Source organism: Bidens hawaiensis, unplaced genomic scaffold (assembly GCF_021521415.1).
Source record: "Bidens hawaiensis isolate Kalapana, Puna unplaced genomic scaffold, B.hawaiensis_p1.1 tig00000978_1, whole genome shotgun sequence".
NCBI classification, from domain to species: domain Eukaryota; kingdom Viridiplantae; phylum Streptophyta; class Magnoliopsida; order Asterales; family Asteraceae; genus Bidens; species Bidens hawaiensis.
The window spans coordinates 3,469,384-3,491,903 of record NW_027491058.1 but is presented as its reverse complement, the minus strand read 5'-3'; the positions used below and the strand labels follow the sequence as shown (position 1 = coordinate 3,491,903).

At 33.1% G+C, this 22,520-nt stretch overlaps 1 protein-coding gene and 2 pseudogenes across 3 annotated transcripts; 2 read left to right on the top strand and 1 right to left on the bottom strand.

Moving 5' to 3' along the window:
- Window positions 1-2,046: 2,046 nt before the first annotated feature.
- LOC143549511 (protein FAR1-RELATED SEQUENCE 5-like) lies at window positions 2,047-3,031 on the bottom strand. Its single transcript, XM_077040412.1, has 2 exons — window positions 2,295-3,031; window positions 2,047-2,200 (listed from the first exon to the last, which is right to left on the bottom strand). Exons 1-2 carry the CDS (start codon window positions 3,029-3,031, stop codon window positions 2,047-2,049), a joined length of 891 nt encoding a protein of 296 aa, XP_076896527.1.
- A 4,394-nt stretch (window positions 3,032-7,425) lies between these two features.
- Window positions 7,426-10,945, top strand: LOC143550384 (G-type lectin S-receptor-like serine/threonine-protein kinase At4g27290; annotated as a pseudogene). The gene is made up of 6 exons (XR_013138318.1): window positions 7,426-8,677; window positions 8,803-9,046; window positions 9,130-9,340; window positions 9,439-9,676; window positions 9,766-9,916; window positions 10,661-10,945. The product of XR_013138318.1 is annotated as a G-type lectin S-receptor-like serine/threonine-protein kinase At4g27290 (transcript).
- A 7,402-nt stretch (window positions 10,946-18,347) lies between these two features.
- Window positions 18,348-22,201, top strand: LOC143550429 (G-type lectin S-receptor-like serine/threonine-protein kinase At4g27290; annotated as a pseudogene). Its single transcript, XR_013138325.1, has 7 exons — window positions 18,348-19,602; window positions 19,704-19,856; window positions 19,926-20,071; window positions 20,257-20,467; window positions 20,558-20,795; window positions 20,872-21,022; window positions 21,810-22,201. The product of XR_013138325.1 is annotated as a G-type lectin S-receptor-like serine/threonine-protein kinase At4g27290 (transcript).
- Window positions 22,202-22,520: the final 319 nt, after the last annotated feature.

Genomic DNA, 22,520 nt, shown 5'->3' with positions numbered 1-22,520 from the left:
CAACAGTTCAGCTCGTTTTTGCCCGTTTCAACAGGTTACATAACCAATACTTCAAATGGTTTTGTGTTTTCAATCCAGAAAACAAGTATTGGCAAACGTTTAGTGTTTTCAAAACCAGTATGCAAGTATGTCCGTGTTTTCAATCCAAAACCTGGTGTCACGTGTAACAGAGTTTTCTCAAAACCAAATGAATGCATTTGACTCGCTAACTATTACCTAGTACAAGTGTTTTTAGTTATGAGAGTATGTTCAACAACATATGACTCTAAGACCCACGTATGAACTCACACACAAACAAAAACTTGACCCGACGAATCGTTGGTGATAATAAGTAAATTCAAGAGTACCGAAAGTCCTAACATGTATCCACACATCATATCATGGCAAAGCAACCATATATTCATCATACAACTTAACTTATGATCATTCGGTTCACGAGACAGATTCTGGCATGTGCAAACTGATTTTATTCACAAAGAAAAGATTAAAGATAAATTCTACAAAATTTACCACAGTATGATATATCAGTCAGGTTTCTCAAACAATTTTTATTATATTTTTCTCAAGCATAGAAAACTTACAATAATTCAACCATTACAGATAGGTACTAACAGTTCAGCAGATTGCGCAACAAAAACTAGTTTAATGGTTCTATCAACTCATTAAACCAAATTGGGTAAGACAAATTGGGTTATCTTTTAAACTCATAATACTAAGTTCTAGAAGTGGAACCAACTTGTTTAGGTTTGTCATTAGGGAGTTATGGTGTCCGAAAAATGAACCAGAATATAACTCCCCGAATCAGCTTTGACATATGTTTTCGTAAAACCATAAAAGGTATTCAAAACTTATCCAAAAATTACAAAATTTACCTTTCTGGAAACTAGACTCAGAATACTATATGCTACAATCAAAAATCGATCAATAATCATCGTTTAACAGCGAGTTACAGACCAATCAATAAATGAGAACGAATCTGTCAGCCAACTGTTCTCAACAAAACTCAAACCCTAACATGTTTATGACATCACTAGGGTTCTAATTAATCATGTTAAAAACCCCAGTTAGAAAATATAAATACAACAATGATAAAAAGTAAAGATTCAAAAATGTCACTTGCAACTTGTATCAAGATTGTTTAAATTAGAACGAATACTAATCGATTGAATCCAAGACCTAATTGCTTACATTCAAACCCTCGAACACCCAAATTTCTCAAAATTAAAGTATAAATCACCTACCTAACCATGATGAGCTTCAATCGATGTTAATGAGTGATGAAAGTATTAGCAGCAGGTGGTGGATTAGGGTTCAGATTGGTTACTGAAGGGTACAAAAGAATTAGAATGTGGCTATTAATTATCAATAGTCACACTTTTGTTTTACTGTAACTGTTAGCTTTTAGCCATACATAAAAAAATTATAAGTGGCTATAAAATAATGCTTTATGGTCACATAAACCCGTAAGTGTGACCATATGTATAAGCTTTTAGCCACATATGAAACAATTAAAGTGTGGCCATTAACTACTAACGGTCACACGTTTTGTTTGTTGTCACCGTTAACTTTTAGCCACACATAAAACTTATAAGTGGCTAACAAACAATGCTCTATGGTCACATATACCCGTAAGTGTGGCCATATGCATTAGTTTTTAACCACATCGTTATCCAACTACTGTGAGCGTAGATCATATTTGGCCATAATTTACTAAGTGTGGCTAGTACAAGTCATATTTTTTATGAAAGTGTGGCTAACGGTTTCGAACAACTGTGTTTTTTGTCAGACGAATTGAAAAAGTGTGGCTAAATGTTCCAGTAGGTGTGATTTTTTGCCACAAAAATCTAATTTATGTGGCTAAAGGTTCTAACAGGTGTGTTTTTAATTCTAACAGGTGCGTTTTTAGTCACACAAATAACAAATGTGTGGCGAAAGCGACCTTTAGCCACACATTTTAGACCGAGGTGTGGCAAACCGCCCAGAGCATGTGTGTGGCCAAAAGCCATTATTCACGTAGTGATGGCAGGGGCTTGTCAGTTATAACGATTATAACTGGGGTTCGTACCCAAAAGCACTCTTAAAACAACTCAATAACCATGCATAAGTTTCAGCTATTTCATCGCCAAGTAGAGCCGCACCAAGAGTAACATTTCTATTATGGTTGTCAATTCCAGTAAATGGAACAAAAGCCATGTTATACCTATAAATGAATATAAAACGAAATAAATATACACTAATTTTGTTTGTATAATTGAAAGGAAAAAATGTATAATATGGAATGAAAAGTTTTGTACTTGTTATGACGATATGTAGCATCAAATGAGACATAGAAATTTCTCTTTGCACACTCGTTAGCCCAAAATAAACCCTTCAATGTGCCATCCTTGCTAGTAATATAGTCACATGAAAAATTAGGACAATAGTCTTTTTTCACCATAAGACGTTGAACAACCATCTCAGCATCGTAGTCGCCAATATACAAGTTAATCTTTCTTTTGTAGTTTTTACAATCAGACTTTGTTGCGCCAACTTTATCGAAGCCACCATACACGGTCCGCATAATGTTAAAAGCCTTCACCGGACCAATGTTAATATTAGCCAGATCATCTAACATCTTGTTGTGTGTAAATGTAAGCTCCCTAGCAGCAGTCAGAAAATGGATATCATTTTCGTTAACAAAAAGATGATTGTGTGCCTCGCCGAAAAATTTGACCATATATTTGCCTTTATCAGTTAAAACCAAGCGGAGTTGTGCATTACAACCGGTTCTTTGAGAAGGTCGCCTACGATCTTTTTTCCCTTTATAATCTTGATTAAGCGTGTCAACCTCCTTAACCGTTCTTGACCCTTCCTTGGTACAAACAATATAATTGAGCCGAAGAACGTTATTAACCACCCATTGTGTGCCTTTCCTTATAGAAAATCCGTCTGCTAAAGCATATCTTTTATAGAATTGCTCAGCAGCGTCGACAGAATCAAAAATCATGCCTTCATTGGGTATCATTGATGCAGACACAATTGGCGTGTACATCTTAGTGCCAGAATTGGGAGAGATGTGTTGAATCTCAAGCTCTTGGTAGGTTGGTGGATCTGTGAAGTAAATACAAGGAAACTAATCAACTTGAAATTAAAAATAACAAGGCTGAAACAACTTAGAAAAAAAGTGTGCATAAGACAAATAAATTAGTATATGAAACGCACTTACGATAAAAATAAAGGAATCGAATGAATAGCACACATTATATAAGTCAAAATAACAAAAATTATGTGGATAAGAACACACTGGTGACCCCGTCACTTAGGTGGAATACTAAATACGTATACCAAACGTGGTTAAAAAACGCCCAAATGACACACAATACCCGAAATTGTTGTATATTTGTCAAAGAATTACATTAACATAACACACTATAATCAACAGAATATAAACTTTTGAACCAGATTACATAAGATCATACCAATATTGAACTTATTTAGGCATATCAAAACAAAACAAAAAACACAACATCATCAATATACAAAGCGTACACAAATAATAAACACACCAGACAACAAATAACTTCATTATTATATTTTTAGACATCGATCACTGGAACATAACACACCCTAATGGCGGTTAAGGTTATTTGTTATCATTGGAAATGTATATCCGAAATCAAAAAACATCATAATTACGATAAGAAATTATTAAACACACCATAATGACGAATTACATAACATCGTAACCGAATTTTATAGGTTTAGACAAGAATCAGAAGAACATAACACACCAGTCACGAAACACATAAAGGCTCAATGAGAAAAAAAAGAATACTGGAGTTTTACCTAATTGATGTTCATCCATGAATGTCTCCATGTTGAATATTGTATTGATAAAGAAGATTAATTTATATGAATAAATGAGATAGTGAATAATAAAAAGAAGAATAATGGAGTTTAATAATGAGATATTGATAATGAATATACACGATCGTGCATGATAATATCATTAGGTTGTTATTTTTTATTAAATGTGAAACTAAAAGTCGATTAACAAGGAACAAATTCAGGATGTTATTTAATTTTTGTTAATTATATGTTTACAAAAAAAATATATTTATATACCATAACAAGAAAATAAACTAAGATTACAATCCTACCCTTATTTGATGATCTTAATCTAATGGTGGAGAATTCTTCCGACACTTTTTAGGAAAACATTACTTTTTATTTTAACCTTCCTCTATACACACACACACATATATATATATAACAATTATGATACTTTGATTTTATATTGTATTTTATAAGCCAAAACTGGTCAAAGAAACATCACAAGAAGATTTACAACTTTGTCATCATAATCTTCATTTACAAACTTCTTTAGCGAATAAAATCCACTAATGATTTTGAAAATGGAGAGGATCATAATTCAAAAAGTAAACTGTGGTTTATCCAAATATGCGATTTTAGTCCAATAGTTTCAAATTTGCGTTTTTCGTCCATGTGGTCTCATTTCACTTGCAATTAAACCCGAATTTACTAATCACGTTAAGTTTGATCGTTAAACCCATCAAAGCGCCCCTCACGTGAGAGGCAGTTTTGTCCATTTTCTCCCCAAATAAACCTCAGTCCTAATTTACAAGCCCTCTCACGTGAAGGGTTGGGGTGTATTTGGGGAAAAAAGGACAAATTTGTCCCTCACGTGAAGGGCACGCTAATGGATTTAATGACTAGACTTAACGGGATTAGTGAGTTCAGGTTTAATTGCAAGTAAAATAAAACCACAGGGATGAAAATCGTAAATTTGAAACTACTGGACTAAAACCGTATATTTGGACAAACTATAGGGACAAAAACCGCAGTTCACCCTAATTCAAAATTTGAAAATTATGGCAGAGCTTTTGATTAAGTGAAACCAACCCAAGTCGATAATGAAGGCAAACATCCGTCGATTAAGTTTATAATTAAAGATAAACATCAAGAACTATCTCCTTAATAAAAGAGAAACAATTTTAAATAAGATATATATAGTTGTCGTCGGCCGGATAAAACTAAAAAACCAATAAAATTCTTTAGTAATTATCATAATATGAACTACGTATTTGTCTACTATAAAAATTATTATACAGTATATTTGAACTCAAGATAAAGAAATAAATTAACATCATACTACCGTTGATTTCTTTTTATTGATTAAAAATATACTTCAACATGTTTGACCTTTGAAAAGCAATAATAATAATTATTTCGAAAACAACTCATCTTTGCTATATAATACTAGATTAATATGCGTTTGACAAACATTGATTTGTTTTTAAGAAAACAAAACGAAACACAATTCATCCCCTCAATGATCAAATCTAGTTATCGGTAGTTAGGAAACATAAAACTAAATCAATCTATATAATTAATTTGTTTTATTCTTTATTTTAGTATGGATCATAACATGTCAATAATAATAATAATAATAATAATAATAATAATAATAAATAAATAAAAAAGTAAAAAACACAAACAAACAGCTTACATAGACATTAGAGATAACCAAATGAGTAGTACGAGTCGATTTTGTAGACATTGTAAAGTGGTTGAAGGTGTCGGCTCACAAGATTGATGCTCCACCGCAGCATTAATAATATTGTAAATTTGTATAAACATATTGGTTAGTAATTTTAACATAAACATATATACAAAATTGAATATACAATTATAAACATCAAACTTAATTGTAGAACACTATGATTGAACATACCTTGAGGAAAAGAAGACAATAAATTTTTGAAGCTTCTTGCTGATAACGTGATTTAAAACAAGCCTAATAGCAAAACAATAAGAGAAAACATGATTGGAGAAAGATAATGATTTCATTAGTTAGGTATATAATACGGGTTAGGCTAAACGTACCTCACTCGTGTACTTGTCAACCCCCCCCCCCCCCAATTCCAGAGACTTTCAATCCTGTTAACAATTTTATTTGACATATTACTACCCTCTAATATTTTTTGTACATCTTATCATAATAGTAATATTGATTATTTTTTGTAAAGTTTTTTTTTTATTTTCTCTCTTTTTTTGTTTATTATTCTTTATCATAATAACAATATTTTATTATCATCGTAAAATATATTTACAGAAATAATGATATAACAATGTCTCCCGTCCGAAAAAAAATATCTTTTAAATAGAGTTTGTTAGGTTCAGACGTATAAAAACATTGTCACATTAGAAAATAACCAACCTATTGATCAAGTCAATGTTGCTTAATATCTTATATCGATTAAAATTTATATGATTTTTTTAAAAAAAATGTAAGCTATCTTTAAAAATTATTAAAAAAAATACTGTAAAGTATTAACACACTTAAAAAAAAGGTGCTTTTTAGTATTTTTATATATATAAAAAATTTTATTACATAAACAATTTTTTTTCACTAATAAAAAACAAAAAAAGAGTTTTATAATTTGAAAAAAAAGGAAAAAGAAAAGCTCTTTAAATAATAAAAAAAAACTTTTAAAAATAAAAGATAACAAAATGGTAAAGGAAAAGAAAAAAATGTTTAAATTATATTAATGCAAAACTTAAGGGAGAGAATACTTTTAGTAAAAATGAAGGAGATGGAGGTACGTTTAGCGGCACGCGCCCATATAATACATGAGATACATGAGAGGAGGGGGCACTCGTGGGTAGTACCCGTGCATCGACCAATCATACACAGTTATTTCATTTATACCCTTAAGTACACACAAACCATAAAATATCTGAAAACACATACCCACAAGTACCTTAAAACTTTTTTTGTTTAAATATAAAAATAAAAAAATCGTTAAATGTAATTAAAATTAAAATTTATTGAAATATTGATGGGTGTTTAATTTTATAAAAACCTCCGATGGGTTTGCCATGTGGTAAATCTTTACCACAAATTGTAATTTGGCAATCTACCCATATAGTTATGGGTGGGTTTTTCATGTGGTAAACAATCCATAAACCTTTTCAAGAAAAGAAACACTTGGAGAAGAAACTATGTACATTAGGAATTGATAATCATAAAATTAATATATTTATAAAAATTTTATTATTTTGGTTGAATTGTTAAATTATACGTTGTCGTGTAAAATTTGTCATTTACTTTATGACAAAAATTATTGTCAAATTATATGTTGTGTAAAAATCGAGATCATAAAAAGATTATATGTAAAAATCGAGATCATAAATCTGATAGTTAAAATGATTATTTGGCGTTAAAAAGTCTTGGCGCACAGAAACTCAAACCATCACCTTAATTAGTTACCTTTCATTGACTAAGAGAATATCATGGTTTGAAGAATGACTGGAAAAAAAAAACTCACCTTCTTTAACTTCATGTTATTCCATAAAAGTTCCATCAAGTTACGAGGAAGGCCATATTTAAAGACTTTGTGTAAAGATATCAATCAAACCAAAATGATACTCCCTTATACCGCCTTCTTCTTTCTAGCGCTAAGAACTTGCACATCATCAGACACCATATTTGTGCATCAAAACATCTCAGACGGTCAGACCATTGTTTCAGGGAACGCGATATTTGAACTTGGTTTCTTTAGCCCCGGTAGTTCCAAAAACAGGTACCTAGGGATATGGTTTAAGGACACATCACAGCCAACAATTGCATGGGTTGCAAATCGGGAAACTACACTTATAGACACCTCTGGTGTGGTCAAACTGGACAACCAAGGGAACCTGACTCTTGTCAATGGTGGCGGCAATGTCATTTGGTCATCCAACTCATCGACATCTGGTACAAATATCAATTTTGAAGCACAACTCATGGATACAGGCAATCTGGTGATTAAGAATGAAATTGTTATTTGGCAAAGTTTTGATTACCCTGGAGATACCCTCTTACCAGGAATGAAGATGGGCAAGAACTTCATAACCGGAAGAGAAACATATCTGACATCATGGAGGAGTACAGATGATCCTTTCCCGGGTGAGTACACATTAAGGTTTTTAATGGTCAAGGTAAATATCCACAACTATATTTTAGAAAAGGCTCTGCTATTCAAACAAGGATAGGGCCATATAATGGCATAGGATTTTATGGCCAGCCCCTTGTTACTCCTGACGCTACTGATCCAGGATATTTTCCTTATATGGTTTTGAATCAGAACGAGATGTACTTCACTGCTATATCTAAAACTAATACAACCATGATCCCGTCAAGAACAATAGTAACTCCTGGTGGTAAACTTGAGGTCTTTCAGCTAAAGTTTCCAAACCGAGAATGGATGCCGTTTGATTTACCAGCTGATTATTGTGACAACTATGAAGTATGTGGCTCATATGGGATCTGTAATACTGCCATTTCTCCTTATTGTGGGTGCTTGAAAGGATTTGAATGCAAAACCTCAGATGATAATGATTCAAGTGTTTGTGTACGAAGCATAGCCTTAGATTGTGGGCCTGGAGAGGGATTTATGAAGTTTTCAAGCATGAAATTGCCAGACACGAGGAATGCTGTCTTTAATAGCAACATGAACTTACTAGATTGTGAGGCAGCTTGCAAGAATAATTGCTCGTGCACCGCTTATGCAAATCCTAACTTTACTCCAGGTGGGGTTGGGTGCTTGCTATGGTTTGGGGACTTGATTGATGTCCGAGTGTACCCACAAAACGGGCAAGATCTTTATCTCAGACTTGCAGCCTCAGAATTTCGGTAAGCCAAACTAAAATTCTTGTTTATGTTGGATAAATGTGTTTAGAAAACTAAAATAAAGCATTTTGTAAGCAAGGAATATACTTGTTTCCTTTAACTCTATAACATCTAGATCTCCATTTCAGGTTGAATAAAAAGAAAAAAGTAGTTATGGTAGTTACTTTGTCAATATCAGCCGTGTTGACTTTGTTGGGCCTCGTATTGGCTCTCTACATTAGAAGAAAACGGAGGAGTTCAGATGCAGAGAACAACAACCAGATGGGAAGTGTAGAGGTTCCTTTGTTTAGCGTATCTAAAATTTCTAGGGCTACCAATGACTTTTCGGTCCACAACAAGTTGGGAGAAGGCGGGTTTGGACCAGTTTACAAGGTAAATGAAGTATATGAATTTGATATTTATATTTGATCGAATAGGTGTACATACCTTTAATGACGGCCATCTGAATCCACCAGGGTGTCCTAGAAGACGGACAAGAGATTGCTGTGAAGCGGCTATCAAAGTCATCCGGACAAGGGCTTGTTGAATTCAAGAATGAAGTTATATGCATTGCTAAACTTCAGCATCGGAATCTTGTGAAGCTCTTAGGATATTGCATTCAAGCCCATGAGAAAATGTTAATTTATGAATACATGCCTAACAAAAGTCTGGACAGTTTTTTATTTGGTTAGGCTCTCTTACAATCCTAAAATTATACAGATTCCTTTATATATGCAAAGGAATTAATACGATACATATAAACTAAAATGTTGCAAATTTAGCAGATGACTCAAGAAAGTCGTTACTTGATTGGCAACAAAGATTCCACATAATTCACGGGATAGCTCGAGGTCTTCTTTATCTTCATCAAGATTCCAGGCTTAAAGTTGTCCACAGAGACTTAAAAGCAGGGAACATTTTACTTGATCATCAGATGCGTCCAAAGATATCAGACTTTGGTTTGGCCAGAATGTTTAAAGAAGATGAGAATGAAGCAAATACAAAGAGAGTTATGGGAACTTTGTAAGAATCTCTGAATCCGATTAATGCCTTCCACAATTTGTAATTGTTGTGTGTATGTGTTTATTTTCTTACTCTTAACTTCTACTCAGGGGCTACTTATCTCCAGAGTATGCAGTGAATGGCCACTTCTCCGTAAAGTCAGATATTTTCAGCTTTGGTGTTTTAGTGCTGGAAATTGTGAGCGGGAAGAAAAATAGAGGTTTTGTTCATGAAGACCATGAAGATAACCTTCTTGGACATGTAAGTGTGTTAAATACAATCATCCATTGAACTGGTATATGTATATATATATAGCTTAACCCAGCTTATTATAGCATAATCGATATATCAAAACAGCAATCAACAATATTTGGATAAATTCCCAATTTTATTATAGCAAAGATACTCTCTCAAAATTTGATTACAACTCAAACATAACCACGATTTGGTATATGTATATATATAGCTTAACCCAGCTTGATAACAAAATAAATCCCCAACTAAATTCAAATTGCTATAATCGTGGGAACTTGCTTAATCTCTTAATCACTGAACGAATTGTTGGTGAAGTCGACCAAACCCAAACCGTCTTGTATGAGTCGGGAATTAAGCCCAACTTACACCCATGGTGCACCTAGAATGCATGTGGGTGTGACTTCATATAAGAACCATTATTAATGAGAACTAAATAAACCTTTATGTGCCTTTAATCATGGAGGGAACAAAAGGAACGGATGGTTGTGATTTATGGAGTGGAACAGACATAATATATAGATACCGCAATCATCCAGTGAAATATCATCCGTGGTTGAAAAGTGGTTTCTAATTTTAACCGTTCTAATTTGAACCACCCTCCATGCATGTATGATGTATGTTTGTCTACAAAGAGTCTATACGTGCATATATGTGACGAGGTATAATATGGATATTGAAGCTACAAAACACCTATGGGGTACCTTCTGAGGTGATCTAACTTTTGGTTATTTACTTGCATTTATATAATAGGCTTGGAGACTTTACAAAGAAGGAAAGTCCCTGAATCTAATTGATGAATGCTTGCACACATCATATTCTGCTTGTGAAGTGTCACGATCAGTACATGTTGGCCTCTTGTGTGTACAACAGCGTGCAGAAGATCGGCCTGACACACCAACTGTGGTGGCTATGTTGGGTGGTGAAGGCTCACTTCCTGTTCCAAAAAAACCTGCTTTCTTCATTCAAGAAAGTGAAATCAACTCCACTTCATTATCAGTAAATGGTGTAACCTCAAGTCAAGTATATGGTAGATAATGAGAAGTAATGTTTTGATCATGTTTCAGAACATGTGTATATGGTTATATCGTTATTAAAAAATGTATTATTATTTGGATCAATATGAACTATCATTCCATACTGATTACATAAATGTATGCTTGTATGCTAATTTCCTTACTTTTTTTTTATCGAATCCAGCATTTGAGGTTGTCAAATCTACTTAAACGGTGTACTCATTAGCATTTTCTGTGCATGGGATTATCTGGTGATTTTGAACATGATTTCTCTTAGACTAATGTTCTTCAATCATCTGTTTAATTCCGTCAAATGCATGTTAATTCTTTTATTGTATCTCAATACAACAATGTTACAATGAGGATATGATTCGGGTCACATACGAAGCAACTTTAGCAAGTGATATGTTCAAATGATATTTGAACTAAGATAGTACCCGTGTTACACACGTGGAACATATATAAAACGTAATATATATGTAAAATAAATGCAAATGTCGTATTTATATATAAATAATAATTTTACATGAATTAAAAAACATGATAACTTATTTTAATTCAAATACAAAAACATACGAAAACTAACAAAGATAAATGAGATAAAACACTTGATCCGTATAGATTAAGATCAGCAGCATTTAAGGTCATATTTCCTTCAAAAGAAACAAAAAGAAGCATCTAAACTATATAGACAACTTCATTTACACATAGAGTTGGATTAAGATCAAAATGAAAGATGATTAAAAGTGTCGGGTGGTGTATGAGCTTTCTGAGGATACAACCAGATAATCCTCAAGTAGTCCAAATCCGCAAACACATTTAGCTAAACGAGTTGGGTTCGGGTTGACTTGTATACACATATATTTTTCAATTATTTTTTTATTATGGTTTATATCATAACTCATAAAAATGGGTCAATGGCTAGGTATTTTTAAGTAAAAATAAAAAAAAATAAAGAACTATTATCGACAAAAAGTAATAGTTTTATATATATTACTATTCAGTTTTAACTGACATCTTGAATACGGCTGGGTAAATGTAACTTTGATCCACTCTCTAAATTCAGTTCAATTTCCACTGTTTCCGTTATTCAGAAAATTAATCAATCGAGTTGCAGGTTGTGTGCGTTTGATTAACTTTAGCTTTAGTTCTAACAAACAGCTTGAATAATCGAGGTGCCCAAATGTGTGAAGAACTCGGGAGCGTACCTTTGATCTGAATTAGGGCATGCACCTTTGAAAAAGGAAAATAGCGGAAAAAAGGAATGTGTAGTCACCAGTCGGAGTAAGGTGTTAGAACTCCGACAATCATTGAACGTAGCAATCGATTGTGGCAGAATGGAACGACGGGACATCATATTAGGGTTTGGGAAATAAATGGGTTTGAAGAACCAGCTGCTCAGTGAGGTTTTAACCTGTTCGGAGAATTGTTGAGTACCGTGAAGAAGCCACGTGTCAGGATAAAAGGATAGGTTGGTGTATGGATGACAAGTGTCCAAAAACCCTATTTTATTAGAGTATTCATGACAACAAACCTTTACAAACTGCCACATCAATGCCACATCGCATTCCAAACCTTTTTCAAAAACTTTCGTTTTCTTCCACAACAACAAACATCTACAAACCACCACATCATCACATACTCCTCCATTTAATTTTATATTTAATCAAATAACTTTTATAACAAGTTTAATTTTTATATTTCACATATATTTATAAGAATATGTATTTAAAACAAATAGAAAATTAAAAATAAAGCATGAATAATTATTAAAATACATTAAACATAGAAATAAAACATAAACTAACTAAAATTAAAACATACATTAAGTAATAAGAAGTATACATCCAACTCAAAATTTAATGATTGATAAAATATGAGTGGATCCATGTTTGAGCGGTTCATCATTAGAATGTTCATTTCATGATTAAATACAGTTTCATTTTTTTGGGCGTGAAATTTATCCAAAGATGTCATCTTTTTCATAATTTTTTTTTTCATTTGTTCGGTGACCTTATCAACAACATGATCTTATCAACAACGGGTTCATTTTTCACTTTGCCTCTCGGGCTTGTTATATGTGTGTGTGTCAATTTATAAAAGTATTATAAGAGTTAAAATTTCTTTTTTTTACTAAATAAAAAAATGCTCCTAACAAGCTCTTCCAAATATAATTTAAAAGGAACTTATTATTATTCCAAAAAGTGTTGTTGAAGTTGGGTTTGGGCCCACTTTTCTGTCCTAGTAAGTTTTCAGCCACAATTTAACATCTCGAAATTTCTAAGAATAATATTTAATATATTATTTAATTATGTTGGAAAAGTTTACTTGAGTTAGTAGAGAAATAATATTATAATAAAGATGGAATGATAAGTAGGCTAATTAGATATAATTAATTATAGACCAAAAAGGAAAGATGGACCTAAGATCCATAGGCTTAAGGGAGTATAAATACCTCTTAAAATTCTAATCCTTTCCATTTTCATACATTTGTACACCATAGCCTACACCATAAAAAACACACACTTATCCAATTCATGTTTTTGATAAAACCACCCATAAAGACACAAATATTCCCGGATATCTAACCGTCGGATCAGTCTCAAATTTTAACTGAGTGTTCGTTTTATATAAATTAAGATTTCCACCGATTAGATCTTCGATCAGAGGTAGGGAAGTCCGGTTTTTATCACCAAAACCATAGCAGCTCAAAACTGAAGATTCCGGCGACTGTCCAGCTTTTCCGGAGATTGTAGCGGCAGTTTCCGGCAAAGATGAACCGATGGATTTGTAGATCGGGACGAGACGGTTCCGTGGCCGCTTGAACCACTCAAATCGGAGTTCGTTTGATATGATTTTGGGCTTCTCGAGTGATTTCAGATAAAAACCGCAAAGGTACGTTTTTGTTAAAAAAACTTACTTTTCGTGCACGGTTTTGCATGAAACTTGGTAGGATGATAGATCGGGTCATGATTATTTATAACGTAATGAACTTGATAGTGAACGGGTTATTTGGTTCGTTTCGGGTAAAACGAGTAGCGTTTGGTTTGTGAAAAGAACGGGTAAACAAAGTTGGTTTTGCATGAAATTAAACTTAGTAAGATAGCAAATCGGACTTTATTATGTGATAAAGTTGCAAACTTGACGTTTAAAACGGGCTTAACAAACTCATGGTTATTAACGGCTTGTAAAAGAAACCCTAGATCTACCCTTGAACGTTTTAAACCATATATGTCCAAGCTTTATGGTTACCCGGGTCAAGTTTTGGCCTAAAACGGTTAAGGAAACATCTATGGGTTAATACCGAACCATAATAGGGCGTTAAGGTCATGAAACGTAAGGTTAATGGAGATAAAAGAACCAAACTAGTTCAGCCCGTTCGCATACACAAGCTAAACTCGATTACAATGTTATGTTCGATTACACTAGATTACACCTGTAACTCGAATACATTGTAGATTTGAATACAATACTTAATTCGAATACAATTTGTTAGTATAATACGTTGAAAGACTTGGATACAATAAAGTTTCACATTGTATTCAAATACAAATTGTTGGAATACATTAGTGTTTGAGGATGAAAGTATACACTAAGTAATTGTAATCTTAAACAAGACCATTAGATTAGACCAGACTTAGCCATTTTGGTTGAAATACGAGCAATACAATTAGGACAGTTATTGATACATGTAATTATTATACAGTTAGCAGAGCTCAATTAAAGAAAGGGATAACGATCAACGGAGAGCGAAAAAGGATCCAGGTGAGTTTCTAGCCCCATTCCTTTTTATGTTTTCGGGGTTGTGTGCATACGCGATGTGATTAGTTAATACACTTACATTAAGTGGTAAGTGTATGCCTTATATGATTTATGTATGAATGAATGTTTGACCGTGCGTGAACGATATTCGGATATTGCATGTACCACCAGTGATAGTTTGAAAATATGATTGTTATATATGATGTAAGATTGATGTGTGTATGTATGAAAGTTATAATTATGAATATATAGAAAAGTATGGTATGGTTGTATGGAAGAAAGGTAGACCGGACCCTAATAATATCCGAGGATTGAGGGTGACCGGACCCTAATAATATATGAGGATGGAGGGTGACCGGGCCCTAATAATATCCGAGGATGGAGGGTACCAGACCCTAACAATATCCGAGGTATGTAGGGCGAAATGTTCTTTATAATGTAAGGTTAATTAGTTATGTGTGTATTGTGTATGTTAAATAAAGAAAGTATGAAAGAATGAAAGTATGTGTATGGAAGAACGATGAATAGGTTAAGTATGTAATATGTATCTTCGGATACGTATATAAGTAAGTATGCGAATGTATTGTATGTTGCCAGATTAACTAGGACTCACTCCGCGTAGCTGACTTTTAGTATGCACGCGGGTATATATGTTTATTGAGCTGACATGAGGATGGCACATGGCATGAATTGAACGGCTGACATCTGAAGATGGAAGAAATGATGTTTTGAATACGATGTTTTATGTTACGGTCTTAAGGAAATGATTAAATGTTTTGTAACGAATGATCGAAGTTAACATTTCTGCGAATGTTTTAAATTAACTCTGATATTTAGAACTATGTTTATGAGTAAATCCAATGTCCAAAGTAGGGCACCGGGATCGGGGCCTTACACACAAACTCCATTTCAAAAACTTTTGTTCCACAACAGTGGAATTTTCCTCCACACTGTTCGCTTGATGCCATGTCCCTTCGGACCTTGAGAAAAGGTGCCTGATATGGATGCTTTTATAATAGTAGATAGATATGATGATCTATTTGTTTATATTATGGTATTAAAATTAATCATCAAAAACAAATGAAAATTAAAAGATAAATCATCAACATCAATCACTCCCTAATCGTATGATATTGATTTTGCAAAGGTCATTTATAACCTAGAAAACAAATATTATGATAATGAACAAAACCATTTTGATAAAATATAAAGAGAAAAAAAAGCTGAAATAGTTTGAGTTTTAATTGGAATAGATAAAAAAAATTGAATTTAATAAAATATAAATATATAGATCGACGTAGTTTGAGTTTTAATCGAATATATCGACTTGTAGTTCAACAAAAATGATAAATTATAATATAAAATTTTGAAAAGAAAAAAATAATAAAATCTGAAACATATATGAATTATTATTAATTACCAAAAAAAAGAATTTGGAATTGGGACTAATTTACCCTTCAAATATAATAATTGGAAATACAAAAAGAAAATTTCGATTAGTTAGCATGACTTTTCGCACATCTCACATTAAGAAGATTTCTCGCTTGAACTTTACGTTATATGTGTGTGTGAGATTAGGTTTATTTCACAAGTGTTTCTTATTGCGAGAAATGAATCCGACCAATCATATTTTTTATTTTATTTTATATTTATTTAATGATAATGGTGTTATAGTGAAAGGTTCATTTTTTTTTCATATTTGATATGTCATAATGTATGGAGAGGTTACAATTAATTTGTCTTCATATTTTTTAAAATATTGTCAAATCAACATATATTAAATTATTGTTTTTTTTTATTTTAGCAAATTCAATTTTGTTAATTTATTACTATTTTTTCTCGTAATTTGAATTACATACCTTTAGTTAAATAATAGTTCTTAAATTCAATAGTGCCGACAAATTACACAGTACATAAATGAACATACACATGAATAAAAGTACACATACACAATTCGAACTACCACCTATATATTACATATACGAACCTATACAATAAATAAATGAACCTACACACGATAAAAATTACACATACACTATTGGAAATACCACATATACAGTACATATATGAATCTACACAGTAATATATGAACCTACACATTACATAAATGAACCTACACGCGATAAAAATTACACATACACAATTCGAAATACTTGATATACTGTACATATACAAACCTACACAGTACATTAATGAACCTATACACGATAAAAATTAGACATACATAATTCGAAATACCATATACACAATATATATATGCGAACCTACACAGTACATAAATGAACCTACATATTACGAAAGAAACTTTTTTTTATTACATTAAGCTGTATATAATAAATGACGAATAATGATAATACCATGTACTTGTATAATAACACATTTGTGATACCACTTAAATAGTGTATATAAAAACCCTACACAGTACAAAGTAATGTTTTTTCATATTATACCACATATAGTAAATAATAAATCGTGTTAATAGCCTACAATTGTTAAATTTTCATATACGTGTCCGTGATTCAACCTACACAATACATTAATATGCACGTGTATATTATACATAAACTTGTGTAGACAATATATAATATTTAACGCTTTTGAAGTAATATGAGTGAAGATATCATAGTATTTGATTAAATTTATATTTGTTTAACATTAGTTTGATTAATAACATCAATTAAAAAAAATTATTGTTAACTTTCAGTTAATTAGTAATAATAATAAATAAGCTATTAATGACTTAAGTTTCCTTAAAAAACAAATACTAAACTAAAATTCTTCATTAAAATATTGATAGATTAATATTTTAATAATTACAAGTTTGTCATAACTTTTTAATCCATTGATTACACATAATCAATTGTCCATATTGATTTCTTGCACTTCTCATTGTGTGTGTGTGTGTGAAAAAAAGAACAAAATGTCCATTTAACCAACACACGACTAAAACCTATATCATCTTTTACATTGAAATATACGGAAAACGGGATACAAGCTACGTTGATAACCCGTTTTTTACTGCAAAATAAAGTCTGTAATAAACCATATATATTTGATCTTAAGGTCATAATAATACCATGCATTACCCGTTGGACTCGGCTAAGGAGCTTCACGGCCTTAGACCGCATAATGAAACCAAAATAATTAAATACAAAAAAGAATAAAAATGTGTTGGATGTCAATATAAACATTCTCATTCTCGTATTTGATCATTTTGCATAAACTCCTTTTAAAGAAGTCTGATCTCACAATCAAAACACTATTTCCCGTATGACCCATTCAAAGAAAAAACACGTTGCATGGCAAGATTCAATGTTTCAAACCACAAAATACGTATGACGTGAATTGGTTAAAGGTCAAGATGAATTTGGTTATGTTGTCAATGCGTAATAGGTTAGATCTGTGGGCTCCACTTATGGCGATATCAAATGTCCAAAATACCCTCATCTTATTTAACAATTTAAATGCTTAGCTGGTGTCAGAAGTCCCTGTTGACAGTAACCTCTCAATATACTTGCCTTTCATTGACTAAGAAATTACATTTTTGGAAGAATGACTCAAAATAAATCTAACCTTCTATGAATTTTTGCCATAAAACTGCCATCAAGCTGTGAGGAAGGCAGAATTCGAAGAACCTGTGTATAGATAACAATCAAACCATTATGTTACTCCCTCCTATCACCCTCTTCTTTCTATTCCTTACAACATCTAGATCATCAGACACAATAGCTGTGCATCAGAACATCTCAGATGGTCAGACCATTGTTTCAGGCAACGGAAAATTTGAGCTAGGTTTCTTTAGCCCGGGCCGTTCCAAAAATCGGTACTTGGGGATATGGTTTAAGAACACCTCACCGCAAACGGTTGCATGGGTTGCAAACAGGGAAACTCCTCTTATTGACACCTCGAGTGTGGTCAAACTGGATAACCAAGGGAACTTGACTCTTGTTAATGGTAGCGGCAAAGTCTTTTGGACATCCAACTCCTCTTCATCTGGTACAAATATCAATCTTGTAGCACAAATCCTTACTAATGGGAATCTGGTAATTAACACTGGAAATAAAACCACTGATGAAGATTTTATTTGGCAAAGTTTTGATTACCCTGGGGATACCTGCTTATCAGAAATGAAGTTGGGCAAGAACTTCATAACCGGAAGAGAAACATATCAGACATCATGGAGTAGTACAGACGATCCTTCCCCCAGTGAGTATACATTAAGGATTTCAGCAGTTAAGGGTAAATATCAGCAAGTATATATCAGGAGAAGCTCTGCTATTAAAACAAGGGTCGGGCCATATAACGGCATAACATTTTCTGGCCGGGAAAACTATGCTCCTGATGCCAATCGGGCTAGCCTTTCTTACGTGATTGCGAATGAGAACGAGGCATATATCACTTTTATTTCCAATAGTAATACCACCACATTAAGAACAGTATTAACTCCTGATGGTAATCTTGAGATCTTGCAGCTAAAATTTCCGAGCCCAGAATGGATTCCGATTGCCACCTTACCGGCAGATTATTGTGACAACTATAGAAAATGTGGCCCGTATGGGATCTGTAATGCTACCACTTCTCCTAGTTGTGGGTGCTTGAAAGGATTTGAACCAAAAAATGATACAAATGTTTGTAGACGGAGCATACCCTTGGATTGTGGGCCTGGGGAGGGATTTCAAAAGTTGTCCGGTATGAAACTGCCAGACACGGAGAACGCTGTCTTTAATATCAACATGAGCCTACTAGATTGCAAGGCAGCTTGCAAAAAAAATTGCTCGTGCACCGCCTATGCAAATCCAAATAACTCTCCTGGTAGAGTTGATTGCTTGCTATGGTTTGGGGATTTGGTTGATGTCCGAGTGTTCCAACAAAATGGGCAAGATCTTTATATTAGACTTGCGGCCTCAGAATTTTCAGGTAAGCCAGTATCATAACCAATTAATGTGTTTCATATGCAGTTTGATAATTTCTGAAAAATTGATAATATATTGTTTTGTTGGATTCATAAAATATTTTAGACCACCGTTCCAACTTCAACACAAAGAAACGAGTAACTATACAAGTTACTGTGTCAATAGCAGCTGTGTTGACTTTCTCAGGTCTCATATATGCATTCTACAGCAGAAGAAAGCGGACGAAGAGATCAGATACCAAGAGAGAAGGCAAGTAATGCTGATTTGAATTTGTAATTGTATTTATATATGAAAATAAGATCTTTCTCCCAATACTATATTTTCTAGGTACAACTGAAAAGATCTTTGGTAATAGTAGCCAGATAGGAAGTGTAGAGGTTCCATTGTATAGCTTATCCGAAATTTCTAGGGCTACCAACGACTTTTCAGTCGACAACAAGCTGGGAGAAGGCGGGTTTGGACCAGTTTACATGGTAAATGATATGAACTGAATGTACATATTAAGCAGCTTTGGCCCATTAGTTCAGTCCATCAGAGTTATTGTGCCAGTCTCCCTATATATAGTTCTACATTGTATTGTACAAACTATCATAAAAGATGTTTTTACCTTCACAAATTACTCTATGCACTAATAGTAATGGCATTCTGGATCCACCAGGGAGTTCTAGGAGACGGACAACAGATTGCTGTGAAGCGGCTGTCGAAGTCCTCTGGACAGGGGCTTGTTGAATTCGAGAATGAGGTTATATGCATTGCTAAACTTCAGCATCGGAATCTTGTGAAGCTCTTAGGATACTGCATTCAAGGCGATGAGAAAATGTTAATCTACGAATACATGCCTAACAAAAGCCTGGACAGTTTTTTATTTGGTTGGGCTCTCTACAATCCTAAAACTATATAGATTAATATATATGCAAAGGAATACATATGTATAAACCAAGTTGTTGCAAATTAAGCAGATGAATCAAAGAAGGTGCTACTTGATTGGCCACAACGCTTCCACATAATTCATGGAATCGCACGAGGGCTTCTTTATCTCCATCAAGATTCCCGGCTTAAAATTGTACACAGGGACTTAAAAGCAGCGAATATTTTACTTGATTATCAGATGCGTCCAAAGATATCAGACTTCGGGTTGGCCAGAATGTTTAAAGAAGGTGAGAGTGAAGCAAATACAAAGAGAGTAGTGGGAACATTGTAAGAATCCATACTCTCGGTTCATATGGTACACCACATTTTTGTATTTATATATTCCTAATACGTATTGATTCAGGGGCTACATATCTCCTGAGTATGCAATGAAAGGTCTCTTCTCAATAAAGTCTGATATTTTCAGCTTCGGGGTTTTAGTGTTGGAAATTGTGAGCGGAAAGAAAAATAGAGAATTCGTTCATGAAGACCATGATGATAACCTTCTTGGATATGTAAGTTTTTTTTTTGAACTATCATTGGACATGTACAAGTTAGCTGGATATAATCACCCATATACATATTTATATATATATGGCTTATAAGATTTTAATAATCTCAATTAAAGGCTATTTACCAATAATAAGCTCAACTGAGTTTGTCGCACTGGTGGTTCCAAATTTAAAAAAAAAAATTGGTTCTCATTGGTCTCCCGTTAAAAAAACTTAGCGACGTTAACTTTATTTTCAAATTTCAAGTTGATTTTTTAGGGCTTTTGATAAGAAGGATGATACGAGTCGATTGATGTAAAACTTAGCTCAAAACGATGCTACAAACGGATGAATTTTTGTTAATCAGTAGTTCAAACATCCGATTTGAAGAACTAATTAAGTCGTTTGGAGCATCGTTTTGAGCTAAGTTTTACATCAATCGACTCATATCCTCCTTACAAGCAAAAGCCCTAAAAACTCATTTTGAAATTCGGAAAAAAGGTAATGCAGTTATGATAAAAATCTTGGACAAAAAGTTATGGGTTGTCTGCGGGTTCCCCAATTCAACTAGCCAACCTAACATGATTTACACAATGTGTGACGATGGGCCTTTATGTACAATGTGTGAAGTACGCGTACTATAGAGTTAATTAAGCATAGGGAACGCCCATTGTAATTTATATTAATCGGTATTGAGTAACGTGTGCATGAAGATATGATTTAACTTCTTTTTTTTTTTAATATTTTGTTTCATATAGGCATGATGATATCATTTTAACTTTTTGTTTTCAAAATATTTGGTTTCATTCAGGCATGGAGACTTTATAAAGAAGGCAAGTCTCTCAATTTGATTGATGAATCTTTACGCACATCTTATTCTGTTTGTGAAGTGTTACGATCGGTACATGTTGGCCTATTATGTGTGCAGCATGGCGTAGAAGATCGGCCTGACACCACGAATGTGGTGGCGATGTTGGGTGGTGAAGGGACACTTCCTTCTCCCAAAAAACCTGCTTTTTTTACTCAAGAAAGTGAAATTAAATCAACCTCAATTATCTCTCTAATATCACTATCAGCTAACGGATTAACATTAAGTCAAGTAGATGGTAGATGATGAGGTATCTTATACAACTAAATTAGTTATATAAAGAATGCATGTTAAAAGTTTGAAGATGCGTTTCTATCGTTATTTGTTTTGTTACTTTGTAGAATTTAGAAAAATGTTGTATATACTATTTTCAAAAAGATGTATATAAGTACTTAAATATTATTCTTTTGTATTATGTTTTGTCACTTTATAAACCAGTAAGCAAAACTTGTGCGACTTGGGTGTTAAAATTTGTAAGACTCAGTTTAAAAGACCTTTACATTAGTATTTACCCCCAGAAAATAATTTCCATCTAAAATAAGCATGTAGAAATATCAAATCCAAGATTTTGTAAAACGTCATATTTTAAAGGTTGTCAAATAACAAAAAACTATATAAAAAAAAAATAAAACAAAACAAAACCTTGATGTAGCT

Coding starts and splice junctions, on each gene's coding strand:
- LOC143549511 (XM_077040412.1), bottom strand. CDS start 3,031: ATGTACACGCCAATTGTGTCTGCATCAATGATACCCAATGAAGGCATG. Junction 2,201..2,294: donor GCTACATATCGTCATAACAA/GTACAAAACTTT, acceptor ATTCATTTATAG/GTATAACATGGCTTTTGTTC.